The sequence below is a fragment of the Exophiala oligosperma genome (assembly GCF_000835515.1).
Source record: "Exophiala oligosperma strain CBS 72588 unplaced genomic scaffold supercont1.4, whole genome shotgun sequence".
NCBI classification, from domain to species: domain Eukaryota; kingdom Fungi; phylum Ascomycota; class Eurotiomycetes; order Chaetothyriales; family Herpotrichiellaceae; genus Exophiala; species Exophiala oligosperma.
Genome location: NW_015622821.1, coordinates 3,152,367 through 3,170,975, shown reverse-complemented (window position 1 = coordinate 3,170,975; position 18,609 = coordinate 3,152,367). Strand labels below are relative to the sequence as shown.

General features: G+C 51.0%; 7 protein-coding genes across 7 annotated transcripts; 6 read left to right on the top strand and 1 right to left on the bottom strand.

The window, feature by feature from the left end:
* Positions 1–166: 166 nt before the first annotated feature.
* PV06_05231 (uncharacterized protein) lies at positions 167–1,966 on the top strand (the record flags this gene model as incomplete). The annotated part of the gene is made up of 1 exon (XM_016406213.1): positions 167–1,966. The coding sequence occupies one exon, from the start codon at positions 167–169 to the stop codon at positions 1,964–1,966; it is 1,800 nt and encodes a 599-aa protein (XP_016264419.1).
* A 319-nt stretch (positions 1,967–2,285) lies between these two features.
* PV06_05230 (uncharacterized protein) lies at positions 2,286–3,380 on the top strand (the record flags this gene model as incomplete). The annotated part of the gene is made up of 1 exon (XM_016406212.1): positions 2,286–3,380. One exon carries the CDS (start codon positions 2,286–2,288, stop codon positions 3,378–3,380), a length of 1,095 nt encoding a protein of 364 aa, XP_016264418.1.
* Positions 3,381–3,683: 303 nt separating this feature from the next.
* Positions 3,684–5,459, top strand: PV06_05229 (uncharacterized protein). The gene is made up of 3 exons (XM_016406211.1): positions 3,684–4,077; positions 4,129–4,547; positions 4,605–5,459. Exons 1-3 carry the CDS (start codon positions 3,708–3,710, stop codon positions 5,166–5,168), a joined length of 1,353 nt encoding a protein of 450 aa, XP_016264417.1. The 5' UTR covers positions 3,684–3,707; the 3' UTR covers positions 5,169–5,459.
* Positions 5,460–5,854: 395 nt separating this feature from the next.
* Positions 5,855–7,608, top strand: PV06_05228 (uncharacterized protein; the record flags this gene model as incomplete). The annotated part of the gene is made up of 3 exons (XM_016406210.1): positions 5,855–6,068; positions 6,236–6,418; positions 6,551–7,608. 3 exons carry the CDS (start codon positions 5,855–5,857, stop codon positions 7,606–7,608), a joined length of 1,455 nt encoding a protein of 484 aa, XP_016264416.1.
* Positions 7,609–7,879: 271 nt separating this feature from the next.
* On the bottom strand, positions 7,880–9,669 carry PV06_05227 (uncharacterized protein; the record flags this gene model as incomplete). The annotated part of the gene is made up of 3 exons (XM_016406209.1): positions 7,880–9,047; positions 9,120–9,432; positions 9,492–9,669. The coding sequence occupies 3 exons, from the start codon at positions 9,667–9,669 to the stop codon at positions 7,880–7,882; spliced, it is 1,659 nt and encodes a 552-aa protein (XP_016264415.1).
* A 1,525-nt stretch (positions 9,670–11,194) lies between these two features.
* On the top strand, positions 11,195–13,336 carry PV06_05226 (uncharacterized protein; the record flags this gene model as incomplete). The annotated part of the gene is made up of 3 exons (XM_016406208.1): positions 11,195–11,449; positions 11,531–12,138; positions 12,200–13,336. The coding sequence occupies 3 exons, from the start codon at positions 11,195–11,197 to the stop codon at positions 13,059–13,061; spliced, it is 1,725 nt and encodes a 574-aa protein (XP_016264414.1). The 3' UTR covers positions 13,062–13,336.
* Positions 13,337–13,850: 514 nt separating this feature from the next.
* Positions 13,851–15,040, top strand: PV06_05225 (uncharacterized protein; the record flags this gene model as incomplete). The annotated part of the gene is made up of 2 exons (XM_016406207.1): positions 13,851–14,718; positions 14,844–15,040. The coding sequence occupies exons 1-2, from the start codon at positions 14,157–14,159 to the stop codon at positions 15,038–15,040; spliced, it is 759 nt and encodes a 252-aa protein (XP_016264413.1). The 5' UTR covers positions 13,851–14,156.
* Between the last annotated feature and the right edge of the window lie 3,569 nt (positions 15,041–18,609).

Here is an 18,609-nt window from a genome sequence, read left to right as displayed (position 1 = left end):
TTCCAAAATACACCGCATTTGGACTTCTTTGAACCTAGAATCCCCTTACGCATCATTTCCGCAACTGGTGTCTAGGACCAGAAGGGCCCAATTCTGCCGAGTGCCTGTTGATTGCCCTTTGGCGAATGACTCATGTTGCAGGTTTAGTGCATCAATCTACTCAGGCATGGTGGGCGTTCCGAGAAGCAAAGGATGTAGGATTTGTGTTCAGCGTCGCGTCAAGTGCGACCTGACACGGCCAAAGTGCAAGAACTGCGTCAAGGGCAATCGCCCTTGTCCTGGCTATGATACCGACTTGAGGATCCACGACGAGGGCAACAAATTACGCAAACGTTTCGGCCAGAAGCAGCTGAACGAGACCAAGAGCGAGGCCGATAGTTCCTCGCCGGCCACGAGTAGCCACAGTCAGTCCTCGGGCTCGTCCCCCGAAGACTCGGTGGAATTAGTGTCTCGATATGGCACTCCTGAATACGATTCATCATATCGTGCCGACGTCCTGCTTCCTCCGCGCAATCCCCTCATCTCAATAGTCGAGAACCAATACCGCCCCGACGCCGATCTGCTCAGTCTCGGAAGTATAGCTTCTACAGCTTCTAACTCGCCAGCGCAACTATGTGGCGGCAGCATCAATTTTGATCTCCCATTTTCACTGGCTCTCAATGATTCTTTGTACTCACCCCATCTGGCACAAGAACAACTCCTCGGCACATTTTCCTCGGCCATCTCTTCTACAGGATCAGTACAGATATTCCCTCGACAGATCCAAAGCCATACACGTTGGCTCGCTCAGCTCCCCACCATGTTCGGCAGTACCCTGCTCGATAACACAGTGCGAGCAGTCTCTCTGATTCATCTGAGTCGCATTCATCAGCTGGCTTCCTTCGAGCAGGAATCCCGGCGTTTTTACGGCAAGTCTCTCCGACTGCTCAACGACGCTCTTTCGGATGATACCCGAGGTATGTCTACAGAGACATTGTCTGCAACTATCCTCTTATCCTTCTACGAGATGTTCGCATCGGATTCCAATCAGTCTTGGGTACGGCACGCAGGCGGTGCGTCGACTTTGATGCGCATCCGTGGGCCGTCCAAGCATCTCTCTGGGCTTGACCGTGATGTGTTTTTGGCGTATCGCCACACCATTTACATTGAAGCATTCCAGCGGGACGAACCTTGCTTTCTGAGTGACCCGGAGTGGGTGGACGTGGCGAAGCAAATCCACGAGGATCTACGCCGCAGTGGTACGCTTCAGGATGAACGTATGGAGCTTTTCGATTTGGCCGAAGAGTTCTACATGGAGAACATCTTCATTCCAGCAACCTGCCATGACGCTATGAGAAGCTCTAAAATGCGGCAAGTCTTGTCTCCCGACGAGTACCAACTGTATCGGAAATCTATCCTCGACAGGTCTCGAAATCACCGATCAAAGCTCAAATCGATTAATCTGCGGTTTAGGGCTGCCATGAAAAGGATGGGTGTGAATACCACTATTCTCCAGACTCCAGATCCGGTGTTTCCTATGCAATATTCCTATGTCAATGTTTTCATTGGCTCAACTCATGTTGGGTACTACACCATCATGATCATCTTGAACCTGATCTTGAAGGAGATGGAGTCGGCAGAGGCCCCCGATAAAACTGGCCTCTACATCATGGAAAACAGGGAACTTGCCAGAGAGATCTGTCGAACTACCTCGTTTATGTTGACTTCGTCTTTCCTTGGACCCTTCTATATCATTTTTGCCCTGCGTCTGTCTCTGACGGTCCTCGAACCAGGAGTTGAACGAGATTGGGTCCTGAGAAAGTTGCACCAGATTGGAAACACGCACATGAAAATGGCCGCCGACATACCGCCGCTGGAACCCGATAGGAGAGTGGAGGAGTTGACGCGGATTGATCCCAGTGAGTTCGACATCAACTGGAATGACGTCGAAATCAACCTGGAGGACTGTCATCTCGATGATGTTTAGACTCTACAGACTTACCAGCCTGCTGGAGTGTCGCCCGCGAATTCTTTAAGTATAGGGAACGTGGTGTCATTCGTGGCCTGACAAAACTGTTGTTTGACCAGCCGATCGAGAAGAACGGTCACGTGGTTTCCCACGGACGAAATTTATGGTGTGGCAATGCTTCACCTGTAATTCTGACTAACCGGCCCACCTCGGTCGAATGCTCGATGTATTGCTGAGTGCATATATAATGGCATCCATCGACACCACATTGCCCTCAGCAGTGCTTAATAAGTAGGTCAGATACACCCTGAGTTACAAGGCTCAAATGACGACAAATATGACAACACATTTTGCTATTGTCACTGTTGGTCCCGGGTTACCACTACAGGTCCTGCAAGTGCCCACTCCGGTACCAATCAAGGACCAAGTACTGGTCAGAAGCGAATGGACTGCGTCAACACCCCTTGATCTGCATCAGGCAGACGGCGGACTTCTTATTAAACACCCCAACATTCTAGGAGATGGAGTGGCTGGGACTGTTGTCGAGGTTGGACCGGAGGTTTCAACTTTGGCGGTCGGGGATAAAGTGTTCGGATTCACATGGCGCAGCCAAGCAGAAAAGGCTCACCAGGAGTTCGTCGTTGCACCCGAATTTCTCTTCGGGAAACTCCCGTCCGGCGTTAGTATGCAACAAGCAGTCACTCTGCCAAACAACTTTGTCACGGTCTGGCATACCTTGACTAAGGACTTCGGATTTGAGCTGCCATGGCCAAAGCCAGACGATTTTGTTCCAGAAGAGGCTGATCAAGCGATTCTTGTATGGGGCGCGGCATCTAGCGTGGGCCAGTACGCATTGCAGATCTTAAATTGGTACGGCTACAAGAATGTGCTTGCGACTGCAAGTGCAGGGCATCACGAGAAACTGCAACGATATGGGGCTTTGAAATGCTTCGATTACAAAGATGTTGGTGTTGTCCAGGACATAATGGATTTTGTGAGATCGCGGGGCGGCAACACCAGTTTGTCCTACATCTATGACTGCATCGGGAGTCTCCAGGGGAGTGTCCGGCCTGTTGCTAAGCTCGCACGACCAGGCTGCAAGGTAGCAATCCTACTACCAGTTATTGTGAAAGACGCTGCTCCAGAGGTCAAGCCCGAGTACGAAATGGAGGTTGATAAGTGCGCAGACTGGCAGTCTGGGGTGCAGGTTACTGGTGTTCGAACTCATTTCTATCTTGATAACAAATTCCTGGCAGAAAAACTTCAGTCAGAGATCATGCCAACATTGTTGGCTAAGGGTATTGTTGAGCCCAACGAATTCATTACCGTCGAAGGCGAGACCACATTGGAGAGGGCGACAAAGGCTTTGGAAATGTTACGCAATAAACAGGTCCACGGAGCGCGGCTGGTTTGGAGGGTTGCGGACAATTGACCTCTACCCTGACCTATCTTGTGGTCTGCCAAACCTTCGATATATAGATTTTTTTTCAATGACTAAACACATCTCTTCAATGTCCAATGCGTTCTTGCTAGTAGTGGATGTCGTAATGGAACTAGGATCTATTGTAAACAAGTCATGACTTCGGCGAAAAGTGATGCCCAAAACCATTCTGCGGTTTGGTACGATTCAATCTACCGTACCATGTCATGCTCCGCCGGAGTTTCTCCTCAATCCTGGGCTTCTTCATGAACTCCAACCTGCGCCCGTTGATGTTCGTGATCCGATTACAGCACAAGAGGTTGATCAGCACATATAGCCATGACTCTTTGGGGTCAAGACACCGTCAGGGATGTCGCCGAGTCTGTCGGTATCATCAACCTCAATAAGGATGTCAACCAAGCCCTCTGCCGCGACGTCGAATATCGGATTTCCCAAGTTCTACAGGAGGCCCTCAAGTTCATGAAACACGCTCGAAGGACAGTTCTCTGGTCGCAAGATATCGCACAGGCATTACGAGTACTGGACCTTGAGCCCCTGTACGGCTATGAGACGACCAGACCTCTGAAATATGGCGAAGCGTCGCTGGGCCCCACGCAGGCGCTGTTTTATGTAGAGGATGAGGAAATGGATTTTGAAAAGCTCATAAACGCGCCTCTACCGAAAGTGCCGCGCGAGGTGTCATTTACAGGTTGGTGAAACTCAGATTCGATGTGCAAGGCGATAGCTCACCGTCATCCAGCACACTGGCTCGCCGTCGAGGGCGTCCAGCCATCCATTCCCCAAAATCCGACGTCCAACGAGGGCCGAAACCTCGAACTCCTACCTAAAGGACCGAATGCCAATCCGGCTCTCGCTGCGATGGCCGGCTCTGACAATACTACAACAAAACCCCAAGTCAAGCATATTCTGTCCAAGGAACTCCAGTTATACTTTGAGAAGGTGTGCGCGTCTGTCCTTGACGAGACACAACCCGAATATAGGACGGCCGGGCTGGCGAGCCTGAAGGAAGATCCAGGTCTACACCAGCTGGTACCGTACTTTGTTCAATTCGTGGCGGAGAAGGTGACGCACAATCTGAAAGATCTCTTTGTGCTCACCCAGATGATGCTGGTGACCGAGGCGTTGACGCGGAACGAGAAATTGAATCTGACACCATATGTATGGCAAAGCCTGAAAGCGTCATTTTGCACGACAACGCACTGACAATGATTCCAGGTCGCTTCGATGGTCCCTCCTGTCTTGACATGTCTCATCGGACGAACATTGGGTTCAGGTATTGGCTCTCTCGATCACTACGACCTGCGTGACCTGGCGGCGTCCTTACTGGGACATCTGTGCAACAAGTACTCGAAGCACTCCCACAACCTCAAGCCACGTTTGGCGCGTTCGTGTCTAAAGACCTTTCTCGACCCCACGAAACCTCTCGGCAGTCACTACGGTGCTATTCTCGGACTAAAAGCCATCGGTGGAGCGGAGGTGGTGCGACAACTGATTGTACCTAACCTCAAAGCCTATGGTGAATTGCTGGAGGAAGACATAACCACCGAAGGAATGAAGAAGCCGGAGGCGGAGAAAGTCATGAACGCGATTCTCAACGCGCTAGGAACCCTGGTTGATGACGATGTTCCCACGATGAATGGACATTCAGAAGAGGCTCTGAACAACATGCGAACGAGGCTAGTTGAGAAGGTTGGACCGGTAGTTGGGAACCGAATAGCGGATTCTGGCCATACACGGCTGGCAAAAGCTGTTCTCGACGATACTTTTGTGGGACTGTGAAATCATCTCGGGAGGGGGGCGGTTGTGTGAATATGGCATCCAGCGAGGGCGTTTGGGAATTGGGAACAAGGACTTGAGGCCCCTTTTGGTAAAAGCGATACCCAGGCATCTGGTTCTGGGCGTTGTTTGGATGGAAAAGGGCAAATGCGACATGACCCGTAGACATTATTTTAACTTGCCTTGGTGCTTTGTGTATAGAGATTTGAGACTATCGGCGTGACTGGCTCTAAGCGGCCCCTTGATGAAGCATCTTGAGGCGATAGTTTACTAATCCTAGATTCTCGTCTTGCGTTACATCTCTACCAGTAGATAACTGCCTCGGTGGAATTTAAAGAGAACATCTCCCAGCCACGAGTGAGATTCGTTCAACCGAGGCGTGTAGGTCATCCCAGAATCTCGATGATCGGTCGGGTAAGGATGAGGAGTGAGTGTTTTGTTCCAGTGTACGAGTATCCGTATGTCCGTAAATATAATATTCCACCCTTGTGCGGGTTGAGCCTCGGTTTAAATTTATGCATATATATTGTTGCCCAAACACAGAGTAGTATCCGTTTATCTGGCATACTACCGTACGTGTATCATGTTCTGATATGTAGATTCGAAACTGGTAAGGCTACAGGTACTTCTAGCACTTCATACCTAACATACTGCGTACGACAAAAAGTCCCTTTCACCGCCGCGATACCATGGCTTTAGAGGATCACAACGACATCGTGGCATTGGAGACGGTGACGTCGAGAAATCAAACGGTTGCAGAGCAGAGTGAGAGTTTCGAAGACGGCAATGACAATGGTCATGATCATGGACAAGACGCAGGTCCAGATCTCCCGCCGATCGATCGAGGTCGTGCAGCTTGGAGGATGTTATTTTCGGCCTTTATCTTCGAGTCTCTGCTTTGGGGTGAGTTCAAAATACTAACGTACAACAACCGACGAGAGGTCCTTGATCCCTCTGTACAATGATTAACTCACTTGATTTTTGTTGTCGAGATTCAGAGTCGACACACACACACACAACTGACGAAAATATATACACGGCCACGCACGGCCGTGGGCATGTTTGTATAGGTTTCCCTCTCTCCTTTGGTGTTTTCCAAAACTATTACTCTCGAATCCCGAGGTTTGCGAACCAACCCTATGTCTCGATCATCGGGACAGCGGCGACCGGGATAACCTACCTGGGGGCACCGTTGATCATTCCGTTAGTAAAACGGCTTGGACGGTATCGAATGGTCATTATCTGGGTCGGATGTACGTTTTTACTTCTTTTTTTTCTTTTTACAAAAAAATAACCCAGATATTCAGGATATCTTACGATACCCAAGTCATTGTCTGTACACGAACAGAGACGATTTGGTCCCGACTGACCAGTACTGTAAACAGGGTCGATGTGCATCGTTGGTGTCCTCGCCAGCTCCTTTGCAGAGACCTTGCCCGCGATCATCTTCACCCAGGGAGTCATGTACGGAGTCGGATTCGCACTCTTCGAATACCCCATCATCGGAATGGTGAACGAATTCTGGGTGGCTCGCCGCGGCATGGCTTACGGTATATTGTGCGCGTCTTCGGGCGTCTCGGGCGTCGTCATGCCCGTAGCCCTCGAGGCGTTGTTGAAGAGGTACGGCTTGTCTACGACGTTACGGGCCGTGGCGATCGGGATAGCCATCCTCACTGGTCCTTTGATTCCACTACTCAAAGGACGTATTCCTTTGTCTCAACAACAACAACAGCAGCAGCGGCGGCGGCGGCAGCAGCAGCAGCAGCAGCAGCAACAACAACAAGAACAACCCACCACCCCTGGTCCAACACAGCACACAGACTGGGGTTTCCTGCGCGTACCATTGTTTTGGATATACGCCGTCTCCAACCTCCTGCAAGGGTTGGGGTACTTTTTCCCTTCGTTGTACCTCCCCTCGTACGCGACCACCTTGGGCATGGGCGCCCGACGAGGTGCGCTGTTGCTGGCCCTGATGAGCGTGGCACAGGTCCTGGGACAATTCAGCTTCGGGTACATCTCGGACCGACGGCGGTTCAGCGTCAACACCCTCATGGTCACGTCGACCCTCGTGTCCGCCGCGGCCGTGTTGACGCTGTGGGGTCTCGCGCGCACCTTCGGCCTGCTGTGTCTGTTTTCCCTCCTCTACGGCTTCTTCGGCGCCGGATACACGGCCATGTGGGCGAGGATGGGCACCACCGTCACCGCCGACACGACCGCCGCTTTCGCCGCGTTCGGTCTGTTCAATTTCGGCAAGGGCCTGGGGAACGTGTTTGCGGGCCCCATCGGTGCGAACCTTCTGGTCGACTCGGTTGGAGATTCGGATTACGGCGCCACAAAGTACAAGGCCGTCGTGCTCTTCACCGGGTCGTGTATGCTGGCCAGTGGCGCAAGTGCCTTGACTGCGTACTTGAAGCCGTTCAAGGCTACCGCGGTGCGTGAGTGATTCTGCGAAGGCAAGGGCATATATGAAATACATCTCCGATCACTCTGTGTTGCCGACGGTGATGATGCTACCAGGCTAACCCGATGTAAGTTGTGAGTTAGGAATGTGGACGTTTAGAACTATAGAGATATTATATCCTATTTTAGTCGAGTATGCACGGCACGAGTTGGCACCACGTAGGACGAAAACAAGCAAAAAAGGAGACCCCCCGAGTCTTTGCGAATACTACAGTGAATGAGACTCGCTCGATATTAGAAGGACCTAGGGCACGCTACGAAAATGGTTCGAACGTCTGATACCCCCCCTCTGCAATCTCTTGTAGATATTTCCTAAACTGCCCGATACCTCCCAGCCAAACCAACACCGAAGGAGTCTTACCAGGCACATTCTTTCCCAAGATCCAGTTGTCGAGTCTGGGGAAGAGAGTGCCATTGGCGACCGACTCGCACTTTTGGACCCAGGCGTCCACCGATGACGGCAATGCTTCGACCACTGGACCTCGAGAGGTGAGAGCACCGTCAGCTACTCCATTAGTCGTCGAGCTGTCGGTCTGCTTTTTGCTGGTCTTCTCGGCCTGCTGTACGACGTCGATGATGAAGTCAACCTGGGCTTCGAGGACGGGAGGTCCGTTGCCAAAGGGGCTGCTGGGGCCGAAGAGCATAAACATGTTGGGAAAGTCGGGCACGAAGCTCCCCAGTAGTGACGTTGGACTCCCGCTCTTGTCCCAGTGTTCTTTCAGACTCTTGCCACCGCGACCTTTGATGGTGGTCCGGGTCCAGTTTCCATCCACGGCGTCGAAGCCGGTGGCAAAAATGAGGACGTCTAGATCGTAGTGCGTGCCATCCTGCATGAGGACGCCCTTTTCAGTGATCGTTTGGATTGGATTCTCTGACAAGAGCGCGAGGTCCACGTTAGAGCGATTGAACTGTTCAAAGTACCCACTATCACAGATTGGGCGACGGGCGAAGATCTCGGTCGGAGTGAGCTTCCTTGCTTTCTCCGGGTCTTTGACCGTGTCTTTGATCTTCCTGCGCAGAAACTTGCAAGCTTCCTCATTGGCCTCCTCGGAAGTTATGATGTCGTTGAACGTCGAGAACATGAAGCGGAACCCGTTCCCTCCTTGCCACGCGTCTTCGAAGACTTGTTCTCTTTCTTCTGCAGAGACACTCATTGTCGGGCGTGAGCCCTCTGGGAGACCGACGCCCATGGTGCTGTTACGTACGAACTCCCAGATCTCGTCGTACCGAGCATTGATGTCGTCTCGTTCTTCTTTGGTCAAGGCCCTGTTGCCACTGGGCACACTGTATTGTGGCCGTCGCTGGAAAGAGGTGAGGGATTTGACTTCTGGACCCAAAGCTGTGATCACTTGGACGCCAGTCGACCCGTTTCCGATCACTCCGACTCGTTTATCTCTGAATTCGTGGGCTTTGGGCCATTTTCTGTGTGTGTGAGAGAAGCAGTGTCAGTTACTCCCCTTGCTGAAATAGCCGCGCAAGGAATTCATTGTTTACCCTGTATGATACATCTCCCCCTTGAACGATTTCAAACCCGGGATATCTGGATAGTTTATCCTAGACAGGATGCCCAGAGCCGTGACGAGATACCGAACAGTGTAAACATCCCCAGTTGAGGTCTGGACCACCCAGCGGTTGTGGACCTCGTCATAGTTTGCACGCGTAAGCTCAGTGTTGAACTGCATGTACCTCCGCAGATCATGGCGCTCGACCACATGTTGCAGATATTTCAGAACTTCTGGCTGATGGACATAGCGATTCTTCCAGGGATATGTCACCAAGTCGTCCTTGTCCCAGCTGTAGCGATAGACTGGTACAAACACCGTATCAGTACTGTGCCAAATCTCAGGCGCTCCAAAAGAGGCATACCCATAGAGTAGGAGTCCGACATGGCTCCTGGATACCTGTTATGGTACCAGGTTCCTCCTACATCGGCGGCCATTTCGATGAGCTTTGTATTGAGGCCAAGCTTGACGAATTTGTGAAGCTGGTAGATGCCGCCGAAACCAGCGCCTACCACCAAGGCGTCGAAGTGTGACTGCTTCATGATGGCACGTAGTCACTCGTGACTGAGAAGGCTGGGTATTCTTTGTCGAGAGCAGTCCTGGGCATTTTGCTCCGAGACTCCCACCAAAAGTGGACGGTTTATATACCATATGTTCGCAGCATACTCCGGTTTCATCGACTGATACATATCTTCGAATGCCTGTTCGGGGCTAGGGCGACAAGTCCTGGTCAAGCTTACGGCCAACTGGCTCCTCTGGGGCACCCACACGTTCCACACCTCCCAGAAAACTCCCCGCATGGGAAAATAGGGTGCTCGTAACTCTGTACTCGTACTGTACAGCAACCCGCGGAGCAGCCCACTCGGTAGCAGTGCCTCAATCGTCTTCTTCAACCAGTAAGCTTTGATTTGATCAGCTCTGGCCCTGCTTGGTGCCGTAGAATATCAATGCGCCGAGCCACGGATGATTGGCTGGAGTCCTCGTACAGTCAGACAAGTCTGAGAGATGGCTTCTCACGAATCTGTATGTCGTCTTTCCAAGGGAGGAAGTTGGCTCATGGAAATAGCGCTTGGAGTGCTGATCGACATGGACAGTCAGAATACTCTGACTAGCTTACTCTCGCGTGATCTTTAAATGCCTTGCCACCAGAAGCTTGAGTTGGAGCCGCACCTAATTCCCTTTCCGTGGCTTTTCACCAAGTAGTCAATTGTGATGATGGAAACTGCTTCAAGGCGTCTTTCAAGCTCTGGGCGCTGAATGAATGCTAGGATAAGGAGCAGGAGCCGTTGTCCTCTACAAAGTGCAGATGTCTACGAGCGTAGATTCGAACGCGAATAATTCTAGCGTGGTGAACATGAATGACACTCGTAGATGCATAGTCGTAGATCCATTCTCGTTCCCTCTCTTGACGTTGGCTACTTGAGATTGATTTCTCTGGCGCCTAGTTCGCCACAAAAGCATCCTCTCACTCGAAGTCATGTGATGGATTGGACGATGATTACCAGTGGTCAGATTCATCTCGGGTGAGTGCGATATCTAGTGACATCGACTGATGCCAGGAACCGTGGATTCGGAGGAGACGACTTCGCGGCTTCGGAAGCGGGAAGCATCTCCTCAATTGCTTGCAAATCAATTCGGCTCGGTTCCGTGAACAATTGTCGCTCTGAGGGCTTTCGATGGTCATCTCCTACCTCCAACAATGCCTCAAAGGGTCGTCTAAGACCAGCCTCTCCCTATCATGCTTCATGATCGGCAAACAGCATCCAATCACGATCTGATCTTGGTGCGCTACTCTTGCGTGGTTTGATCCCGAATCGTTCTTCTCCTCCACGATCCCGTTTTCAGGCGATTTTGTGGGGGCGCTCGTCTCGTTCCCCAGATACTCACGGATAGCCCTTCCATTGAACGCACCGAAAGTCCGCAGCGGGGTTATCCTTAGCATCAAGAGTGTCTGAAGCGACTTCGAATGATTGATAAAGCAGCTCTTCGGATCTAGGTTGGACGATGATCACAGTCTTGCGCAGTCTGATTTAACTATCACGACCTTAACCTCACGTCGACATCAAAATGAATCGAGAAGACAGAAGGGTACGAAATCGCCTGTCTCAAAAAGCGTTTCGCGCGCGACAGGCATTGCGCATCAAGGAACTAGAGCAAAGACTTGAGAATCTCCCGGAATCAGAGAGCGAGCGCGTCTCCCAACTGGAGGAGCACAACACTCTGCTTCGCCAGCGCCTGTTTGATAATCACAAGAAGATGGAGAGCCTCCAGGTCTCTCTCAAGGCTCTTATCGACTCCACAGCCAAATACCTTGATCTCATGGTGAGTGATAGTCAAAATCGAACCAAAAAAAAAGGCTGGTAGATTTCATCTTTCACTGCAACTAACTGACTTGTACTTAAGATCAACGAGGATACCACTTGCAGAGGGGAGGAAGTCTCATCCGCGAAGAATTCTTCTCCTCAAGCGCCAGAGGAGGCTAACTTCCCTCAAAATGCGTCTTATCCTCTGGTAGGAGTGCCATGCCCCTCAGCTGCTGATAACTCTATTTGCGAGAATTTGTTCGATTTCGACACCAGTATTCCTCAGGCCCAGGAGATCGACACAGTCTGGATTGACGATTCTCTGTACTCATACGAAATTTCACACGAGTCGCAGAAGGATCCGCATGTTTCCGCCGATAGACAACTAGATGGGCCGTCAAACATGAGAGATCAAATTCAATCGTCAGTCTTGCTTGCAAATGGAAAAGCTGCGTCATCCAGAGACAATTGCCTGAACGATCCGGTCTCTCAACTTCCCTTATCCTTCACCTTGGCCCAGTTTGGCCCAGCCTCGTATGCTGCAGCGTCTCAAGCTGGCCCTCTTCTGTTCACTGGAGCCCAGGGTCAGTTGCATGCCACTCATTCGATGCTGTCAAATCACATTGGCTCCATGGAGTATTTCCTCAAATTGAACCTGTCGACATCTCGTAGATCACAAAACCGGAACATTTCGTCGCATCTTGATGAGTGAGTAAATTGATTTCTATCGACTTTCAGGACAAATAGAGCTAACCGGCCGCCCCTCCAGTCACATTACCGCCGCAGTATCGCTGATCTTCTCGACTTTTGTCGCAATGTCGTGGCATACTATGACAGCATGGCATGCTTACTTGAAAGTACAGCCTGATCTGACTAGTCTCATGGAATGGCGGGTGAATCCTAGTCCAAAAAATCTGTCCAAGGTGCCACCGTACTACCGACCAACACAGTTGCAGCTTTCTGTTTCATACCCGGCAGTCATTGACTGGATGCCGTGGCCATCGATTCGTGACGCACTTATAACGTACCACTCCGCGAACCCGAGGTTGGACGATCTCATTTTCGAGATCGCGTCAAGCTATGTTATGGAAATCGATTTGTCGAAATTGGTGTCAGGCTTCTCGTCGACCCCAGGCTACGTGTCAGTTTGGGACCTAGTGCAGGCAATATCCCCAGAAACGACATGCACCAATTTGCCTTCTTCCACGGGCTTTTCGGTATGGAACTGCTCAGCTCGGGACAACGCATCGATTGACAAGACTTTCGATGGCCCCAGCAACGACATGAATGAAGGGACCCAATCCGAGGGCTCCCTTCCAGCTTCGAGCACGAGAGCTCTTTTCCAGTCAAAGAGGCTCGCATTACAGGCCTTCAAGCTGTTGGGAATGGATCACGGACCCCACCAATTCCGACTGGGACCTGACTTTTTTGAGAAACACCCCGAACTCTACGATCCAAATGCGAACATCATGGCATCCGGTGTATTTCTTCACCCCGACCGTCGTTGGTCTCTGTCCCATCCCCAGCCGCTAGATACTAGCATGCTGGCTCGATATCGGGAAGTCACGTCGTGGACTTTGGATGGTTATCCCAAGACCTGTCCGATGCCGGATGTCAACTGCCTGGGGTAATCCGTGGCCGCATTCTAGGATCAATCGTGAGACTTCGGGAGGATCGGTTCATGCAATCATCGGAAGGATGTGTTTATGATCGTCCCAAGTCACTTGGGGAAGGGTGGACTCCAGACCTGAGTTCCACCTTTTCAACCAACAACTCGGATCGGAGACCTTTTGCAGCTAGCTTCATCAGAATGGAACGAGAGCCGTCGTTGCTCCGTTGTTCAACATCCTCAGCCTGACTTGTTACTCTTCGTCCCATAAAGTTGTTCCTGTAACATGTTGAAGATGGACTGTGCTGTACATATCGAAGAGCGTCAATCATATCCAGACGCCGCCTGGTTACAAGCCATGCCCCCAGTCAAGCTCTCCTGTCCGTGCGTATGCAGTTTGAATGCTACCTAGCGGATACCGCCTTACCAGGCGACAGGACTTGGCCCTTCCAAAGCCACTGTTGCTAGGCCTGAGTGTCTTCTCCATTCGATGTGAATCATGGCTAAGCCCTTCTGAGGTCTGATATATTGGTGCCTGAAAAGGACTTGTGAACTGTGGATACCGCGGAGGGTACACCCTGAGCAGGCCATTTGCAGTCACATTCGGATCGCCAGCTGCTGAAAGCTGGAGAAACGAAAGTGTTTACGTTGCAGAGTGTTGGCCCAACCACATTGACTGCACAGAGCCGAGCGAGTGGAACCGATTACATGCCAAACTCTTCTGGTTACGAACATGACAAGGACCTCGCTTCCGATCAATTGCCTGGCGTGCAATGTCACGGCCCCAGCCCGGATCCTATATGATCGAACAGACCAAAGGCAGGCTCGAAATGCATCCCCCGATGGCTCTCCGATGGCTCAGATCAAAGCAAAATCTCCCGAGAGGCAGAGCATCGCGGAGCATTCATAAGAAGGTGGCAATTGTGGGAGACTGGCCATGTCTCGTCCAGTCATGAAAATATGACTGGCTTCTTTTGTTGCAGAATCTTCAATACTCCAGGATAACCAGCCGCCTCCACTCCACGCTCCCACTGCTCCGCAAATAAAGTCCAGGCATTGTGTACATCAAACTCTCATCTTTCTCTCTGACTTACCTACAAAGAGTACTGCAACGCAAATGGAACACAACTCGTTACATGGCAAAGTCATCGCCGTGACGGGCGGCGCCTCAGGTATCGGCCTAGGCATCGTGAAGAAACTCGTGTCACTCAAGGCCAAAGTCGCCGTCGCGGACGTGTCTGCCGCCCCAGAGGAACTGCCGTCGACGGCCGAGCACGACAACATCATGTTCACCAAGGTCAACGTGACGTGTCGGCAGCAAGTCCACGACTGGATCCAAGAGATAGTCCAGCGCTTCGGGAGGTTGGACGGCATGTGCTCCAACGCGGGGATATGTCCCATCGAAGTTGACGTCGCGAGTGACTCCGTCTACCGCTCGATCATGGACGTGTGCGTCACGGGCGTGTGGCACTGCGGCACCGAGGCGTACTGGCAGTTCCAGAGGCAGGGGGACGAGGGCAACAAAGGCGTGATCGTGAACACCGCGAGTGCCGCGGGCCTGAGAGGTGTGAGGAACATGGCCGCCTATTGTACGGCGAAGCATGCCGTCGTGGGCATGACGAGGAGTTGGGCTTTGGATTGGGCAAAGGTCGGTGTGAGAGTCAATGCTCTTGCTCCAGGTAAGAATCCATGCAGAACTTACTTCCACCATGTATGGGTCAAAGAAAGAAAAGAAAAAGGGAAACCAAGACCCCGGTGGGATTGATACATCCTATGGTAGCTGATCTCAATTTGTGTACTCCAGGTCTCACCGAGTCGGCAATCACAAGGGATCTACTTGATCATCATGGAGATGTGGCAAAGACCATGATGGATACCGTACCACTCGGGAGAATGGGGAAGCCAAACGAGATGGCTGATAGTGTGGTATTTCTCCTGGGTGATACTGCTTCCAACATCACGGGCAGCATCCTAGTTTGCGATGGAGGGATGATGTGTTGAAAAAAGAAATTCGAAAAGAGCTCTTGTCATTTTCTAACCTTGTGTCAAATCATACAAACAATGGAAAATCATAGCTTCAAGACTGTCTGGCTTTGACTCCCAAAATAAATACTTATCCGTAAAGTAAGGAAATTGCTTGAATGCCATGTTGTTGGGATCGAGTGATATCTCTCTGCTTGCTGCCCTGATCTCAAGTATCGTTCAACTGTGAAGCGTGTGCAAAATATCAAGCACAATGCCACCTAGTCAACTCATACATTCAATTCAATGTCTATCATTCTTGACCTTTGTTTAACCCAACCTTGGGCCATCGAGTTTCGAGGACCGGCTGTCTCCTCAATCATCTTCAATCTCAACACCGGTGACACTCTTTGTCTCCTCTTTCCACCATGTGAAACACATCTTTGCAAAATTTTCGTCTGCTTTTCTCAATTCCATCTCGTTGCGATGGATTTTGTCCTTCTCGATCGTGTACACACTTCCTCGTACCGGTGGTCCGAGATCTAGGAGAGGATCGAACCCTTCGTCATCGACACCGAGCGCTGCCACTCCACCCACAATATCATCGACCTCGTACTCCTCATCTTCCAGTTCGTCGATTCGTCTTCCATATGTCCTAGGCGCATAGTTGTTCAGCGTATCGGGCCTGACGTAGCCAGAGACCATGAACCGAAGGTATTCCTTACCCATTGGCAAGCATCTTCTCAACGCCTCGCGGATGATCAACTGATCTGGACGAAGCAAGTCCTTCGGCGTACGACCGAGCACCGCTTCGCTTCGCTCACCCCAATACTCCAACTTCCCCTTTCCGATCTTTTCTGGTGGGACACCAAAGATGGGAACTCCGAGTTCGTTGGGCTGAGGGACACATCGCTGACGCACCCACTCTTGCATCACCTCGTACTTTGTCTTCCAGATTTCGCGCTTGATAACCCTGAGGATGGTGGTGAAATATTTCTGTTGCAAAAGCATCTTGCGCAGGCCATCTCTCTTCTCGCCGGCCACAGGGTCGTTGAGGCGCATGTCCAGCTTCAAGAAGAAGCACGCGGCGAAATAGATGTCCAGATTCGTCAAGAGACGTGTATTGTGCACATAGCCAATACGTCGAGCGTTGTCGGGGATATCGAGCATGAACCACACTCTCTTCATGGCCAGACGGCAACGGAAGGGCAACGGAATACCATCCTCGGCAAAGATTGTCACTAGTTCATGTACGACTTTCTCACGGTGAAGGACCATCTTGAGCCAGCGAAATGAGGGGATCCGTCGAGGGATGTTCTGCGCTGCTTTGTCCGCATCGGGGTGCGGAATACGTGCAGCGGGATCGTTTCTGCAAAGAGATGCGTAAGTGCGGAAGCCAAAGACGCGCGCCGACTCGGGTGCCTTGGTGAGTGCCTGACTAAGTATCACTGTCGTGAATCGGGTGTCGAGGATGGTGTGAAAGTCCTTGGATATCGTGTAGAGATTCACGAGGTCCCTCACTGGGAGGTGTGAAGCGAGTGCAAAGACGAGTTCCGGGTACAAGATAATGCCGTGAAAGACGTTAAAATTAGGATTGTCCGTGTGGGTGTAGATGTACGCAGGAGGTGGGAGAATCGGATCGACACGTTTACGTTTGAGATTGATCCTCGCTTGCTCTTGAGCACGCTCTAGCCGCTTGGGTGAGGTGAGAAGGGTATCTGATGAAGGCCCGTCCAGTTGATGCGAGAGCCGGGGAAACTGTGCAAAACGGTAGGCTGGGCGGCCTGAAGAGTTGGCATAGAGGGACTGAGATGGGTGAGGCGCTATGCCCGGGTGGTAGATTGGATATTGAATTCGATGACCACGAGGATCACGATCCATGTCAACATATGGTCTTGGAGGAGGTGGCGGATGAATATCTGGAGGAGGAGGTGTCGCGTGAGTTTCGCCTGTCTTGCCATGGACCACGTTGGGTGTCATGGGGGTTGTCATTGGAACGATACGTTGTGGTGTCCTTGAACGATACTGACGCATACGCTCGTCAACGGTCGGTGCCGTCAATCTAGGCAATGGTGCAGCCCCTGTAAATGTATATTGGCGTGGAATAGACCCGAATGGGTGTCGTCCCGCACCAGCAGTAGAGGGTTGTCTTGGAAAGTCTTCCTCCTCCTCCTCCTCTTCTTCTTCATCATCTTCTTGTTGATCATCGGCGTGTTGTCTACTTTGTGCCCGAAGTGACTCAAGGCCATAAATGCCCTTTCGACGTTGTTGCTTCTTCGCAATCTCGTCGAGTCCATCTTCCTGCAAGATAGGGGTCCTTGATGATGAACCATTGTCACCAGAGACAAGGTCTTGATGTTCTTGACTGCCACCGCTATTTCGTTGTCGCGGTTGGGATGGTCCAGCCGTGGCTGAAGTAGAATTGAAATCCGACCGAAAGGACAATGGATGACTAGGCTCTGTGAAGGCGGGATCGTCAAGTAGTGGACTATTATTTCCAGAATCCGAATGAGAAGAGGAGGAATTTTGGTTGGGCACAGTGGGTTGGCGATTCGAGGCCTTTTTGGATGGACGAAGAATGCTACCAATCTTGCTTTTGCCATTCTCGAAGAAGCGTGATCGCTTTCTCGGAGGTGGATTGTCGTCATCCATAATGAGATACTTCTTGAACGAGAAATCCAACAAAGAGGACAGAGTGAGAAAAATTGAGATTAATATCAAGCTGCAACGTTGGAGGGTAATGTGAGACTGAGCACAGTGACGGAAGAGAGAAGGAAATCGAGGAAAGCCATTGAAAGACAATTCGGGATGTAAACGACAACAATAACAACAGTGAAGTCGAGCAAACAATACCATGTAGATGAGTGAAGCAGAATCCTAACAAATCTTTCGAGCTCACCGCCGAGGGTGAAGATTAACACCGCAACAAAGCACACCAACCACGTCGCCGCCATTGTGCGAAGGAGTCTTTGATATGACTTTTATTCGATCTTACCAAAATTCGACTTTGATTTTGAGAGTGTAGAAACGTGTTATTCGTGCATTGGAAATTGCGCTGAGGTTTTCTTCTCATCTATCTTGAAGGGTCACTGTGTAAGTCGGGGAAGACAACCATGATGGTCTTTGACTAGGTATGGCGCATCATCCTCTTCCTCGTGACGAAGTGTTTCAATACCCATAACAGTACTCTGTACTCCGTACTCCATACATACCTAGGTATGGAAGTATCAAAAGCAAGAAACGGAATTGTTCTGCGTTATAAGTTAGTGGCGTCAATCTACCGAGTAAATGATGGTGTGTTGTCCGCTATAAACTCCACCACATCATCAGCCATGGACCCGTCAAAGCTCTACTTAGTGGTTGATCCCTTGGAGCTGCGTACATGGTACTTGTTGTACCCTGAATTTCCAGGTTTTTGTTTGATTGATTGTTGTGTTGTACTCGATATTCTTCGTCATCAAGTGGCTCCCTGTGGCGTGTTCCAGCTGGATCGGATCTTCTCGCCTCAAATCTCTGAATCTCGTTTCGCTTCCGCCACGAATTGTCGCTTCGAGTGCATTTGTCGCGATCCCGTCTGCCAATCAAATCATGTCGGATCGAACATCATC

Bases quoted from the DNA above. Each gene is read 5' to 3' on its own strand.
- PV06_05229 (XM_016406211.1), top strand. From the start codon at position 3,708: ATGACTCTTTGGGGTCAAGACACCGTCAGGGATGTCGCCGAGTCTGTC. The intron at 4,078-4,128 runs GTTGGTGAAACT...ACCGTCATCCAG, and splicing joins GCGCGAGGTGTCATTTACAG to CACACTGGCTCGCCGTCGAG. The intron at 4,548-4,604 runs GTATGGCAAAGC...CAATGATTCCAG, and splicing joins AATTGAATCTGACACCATAT to GTCGCTTCGATGGTCCCTCC.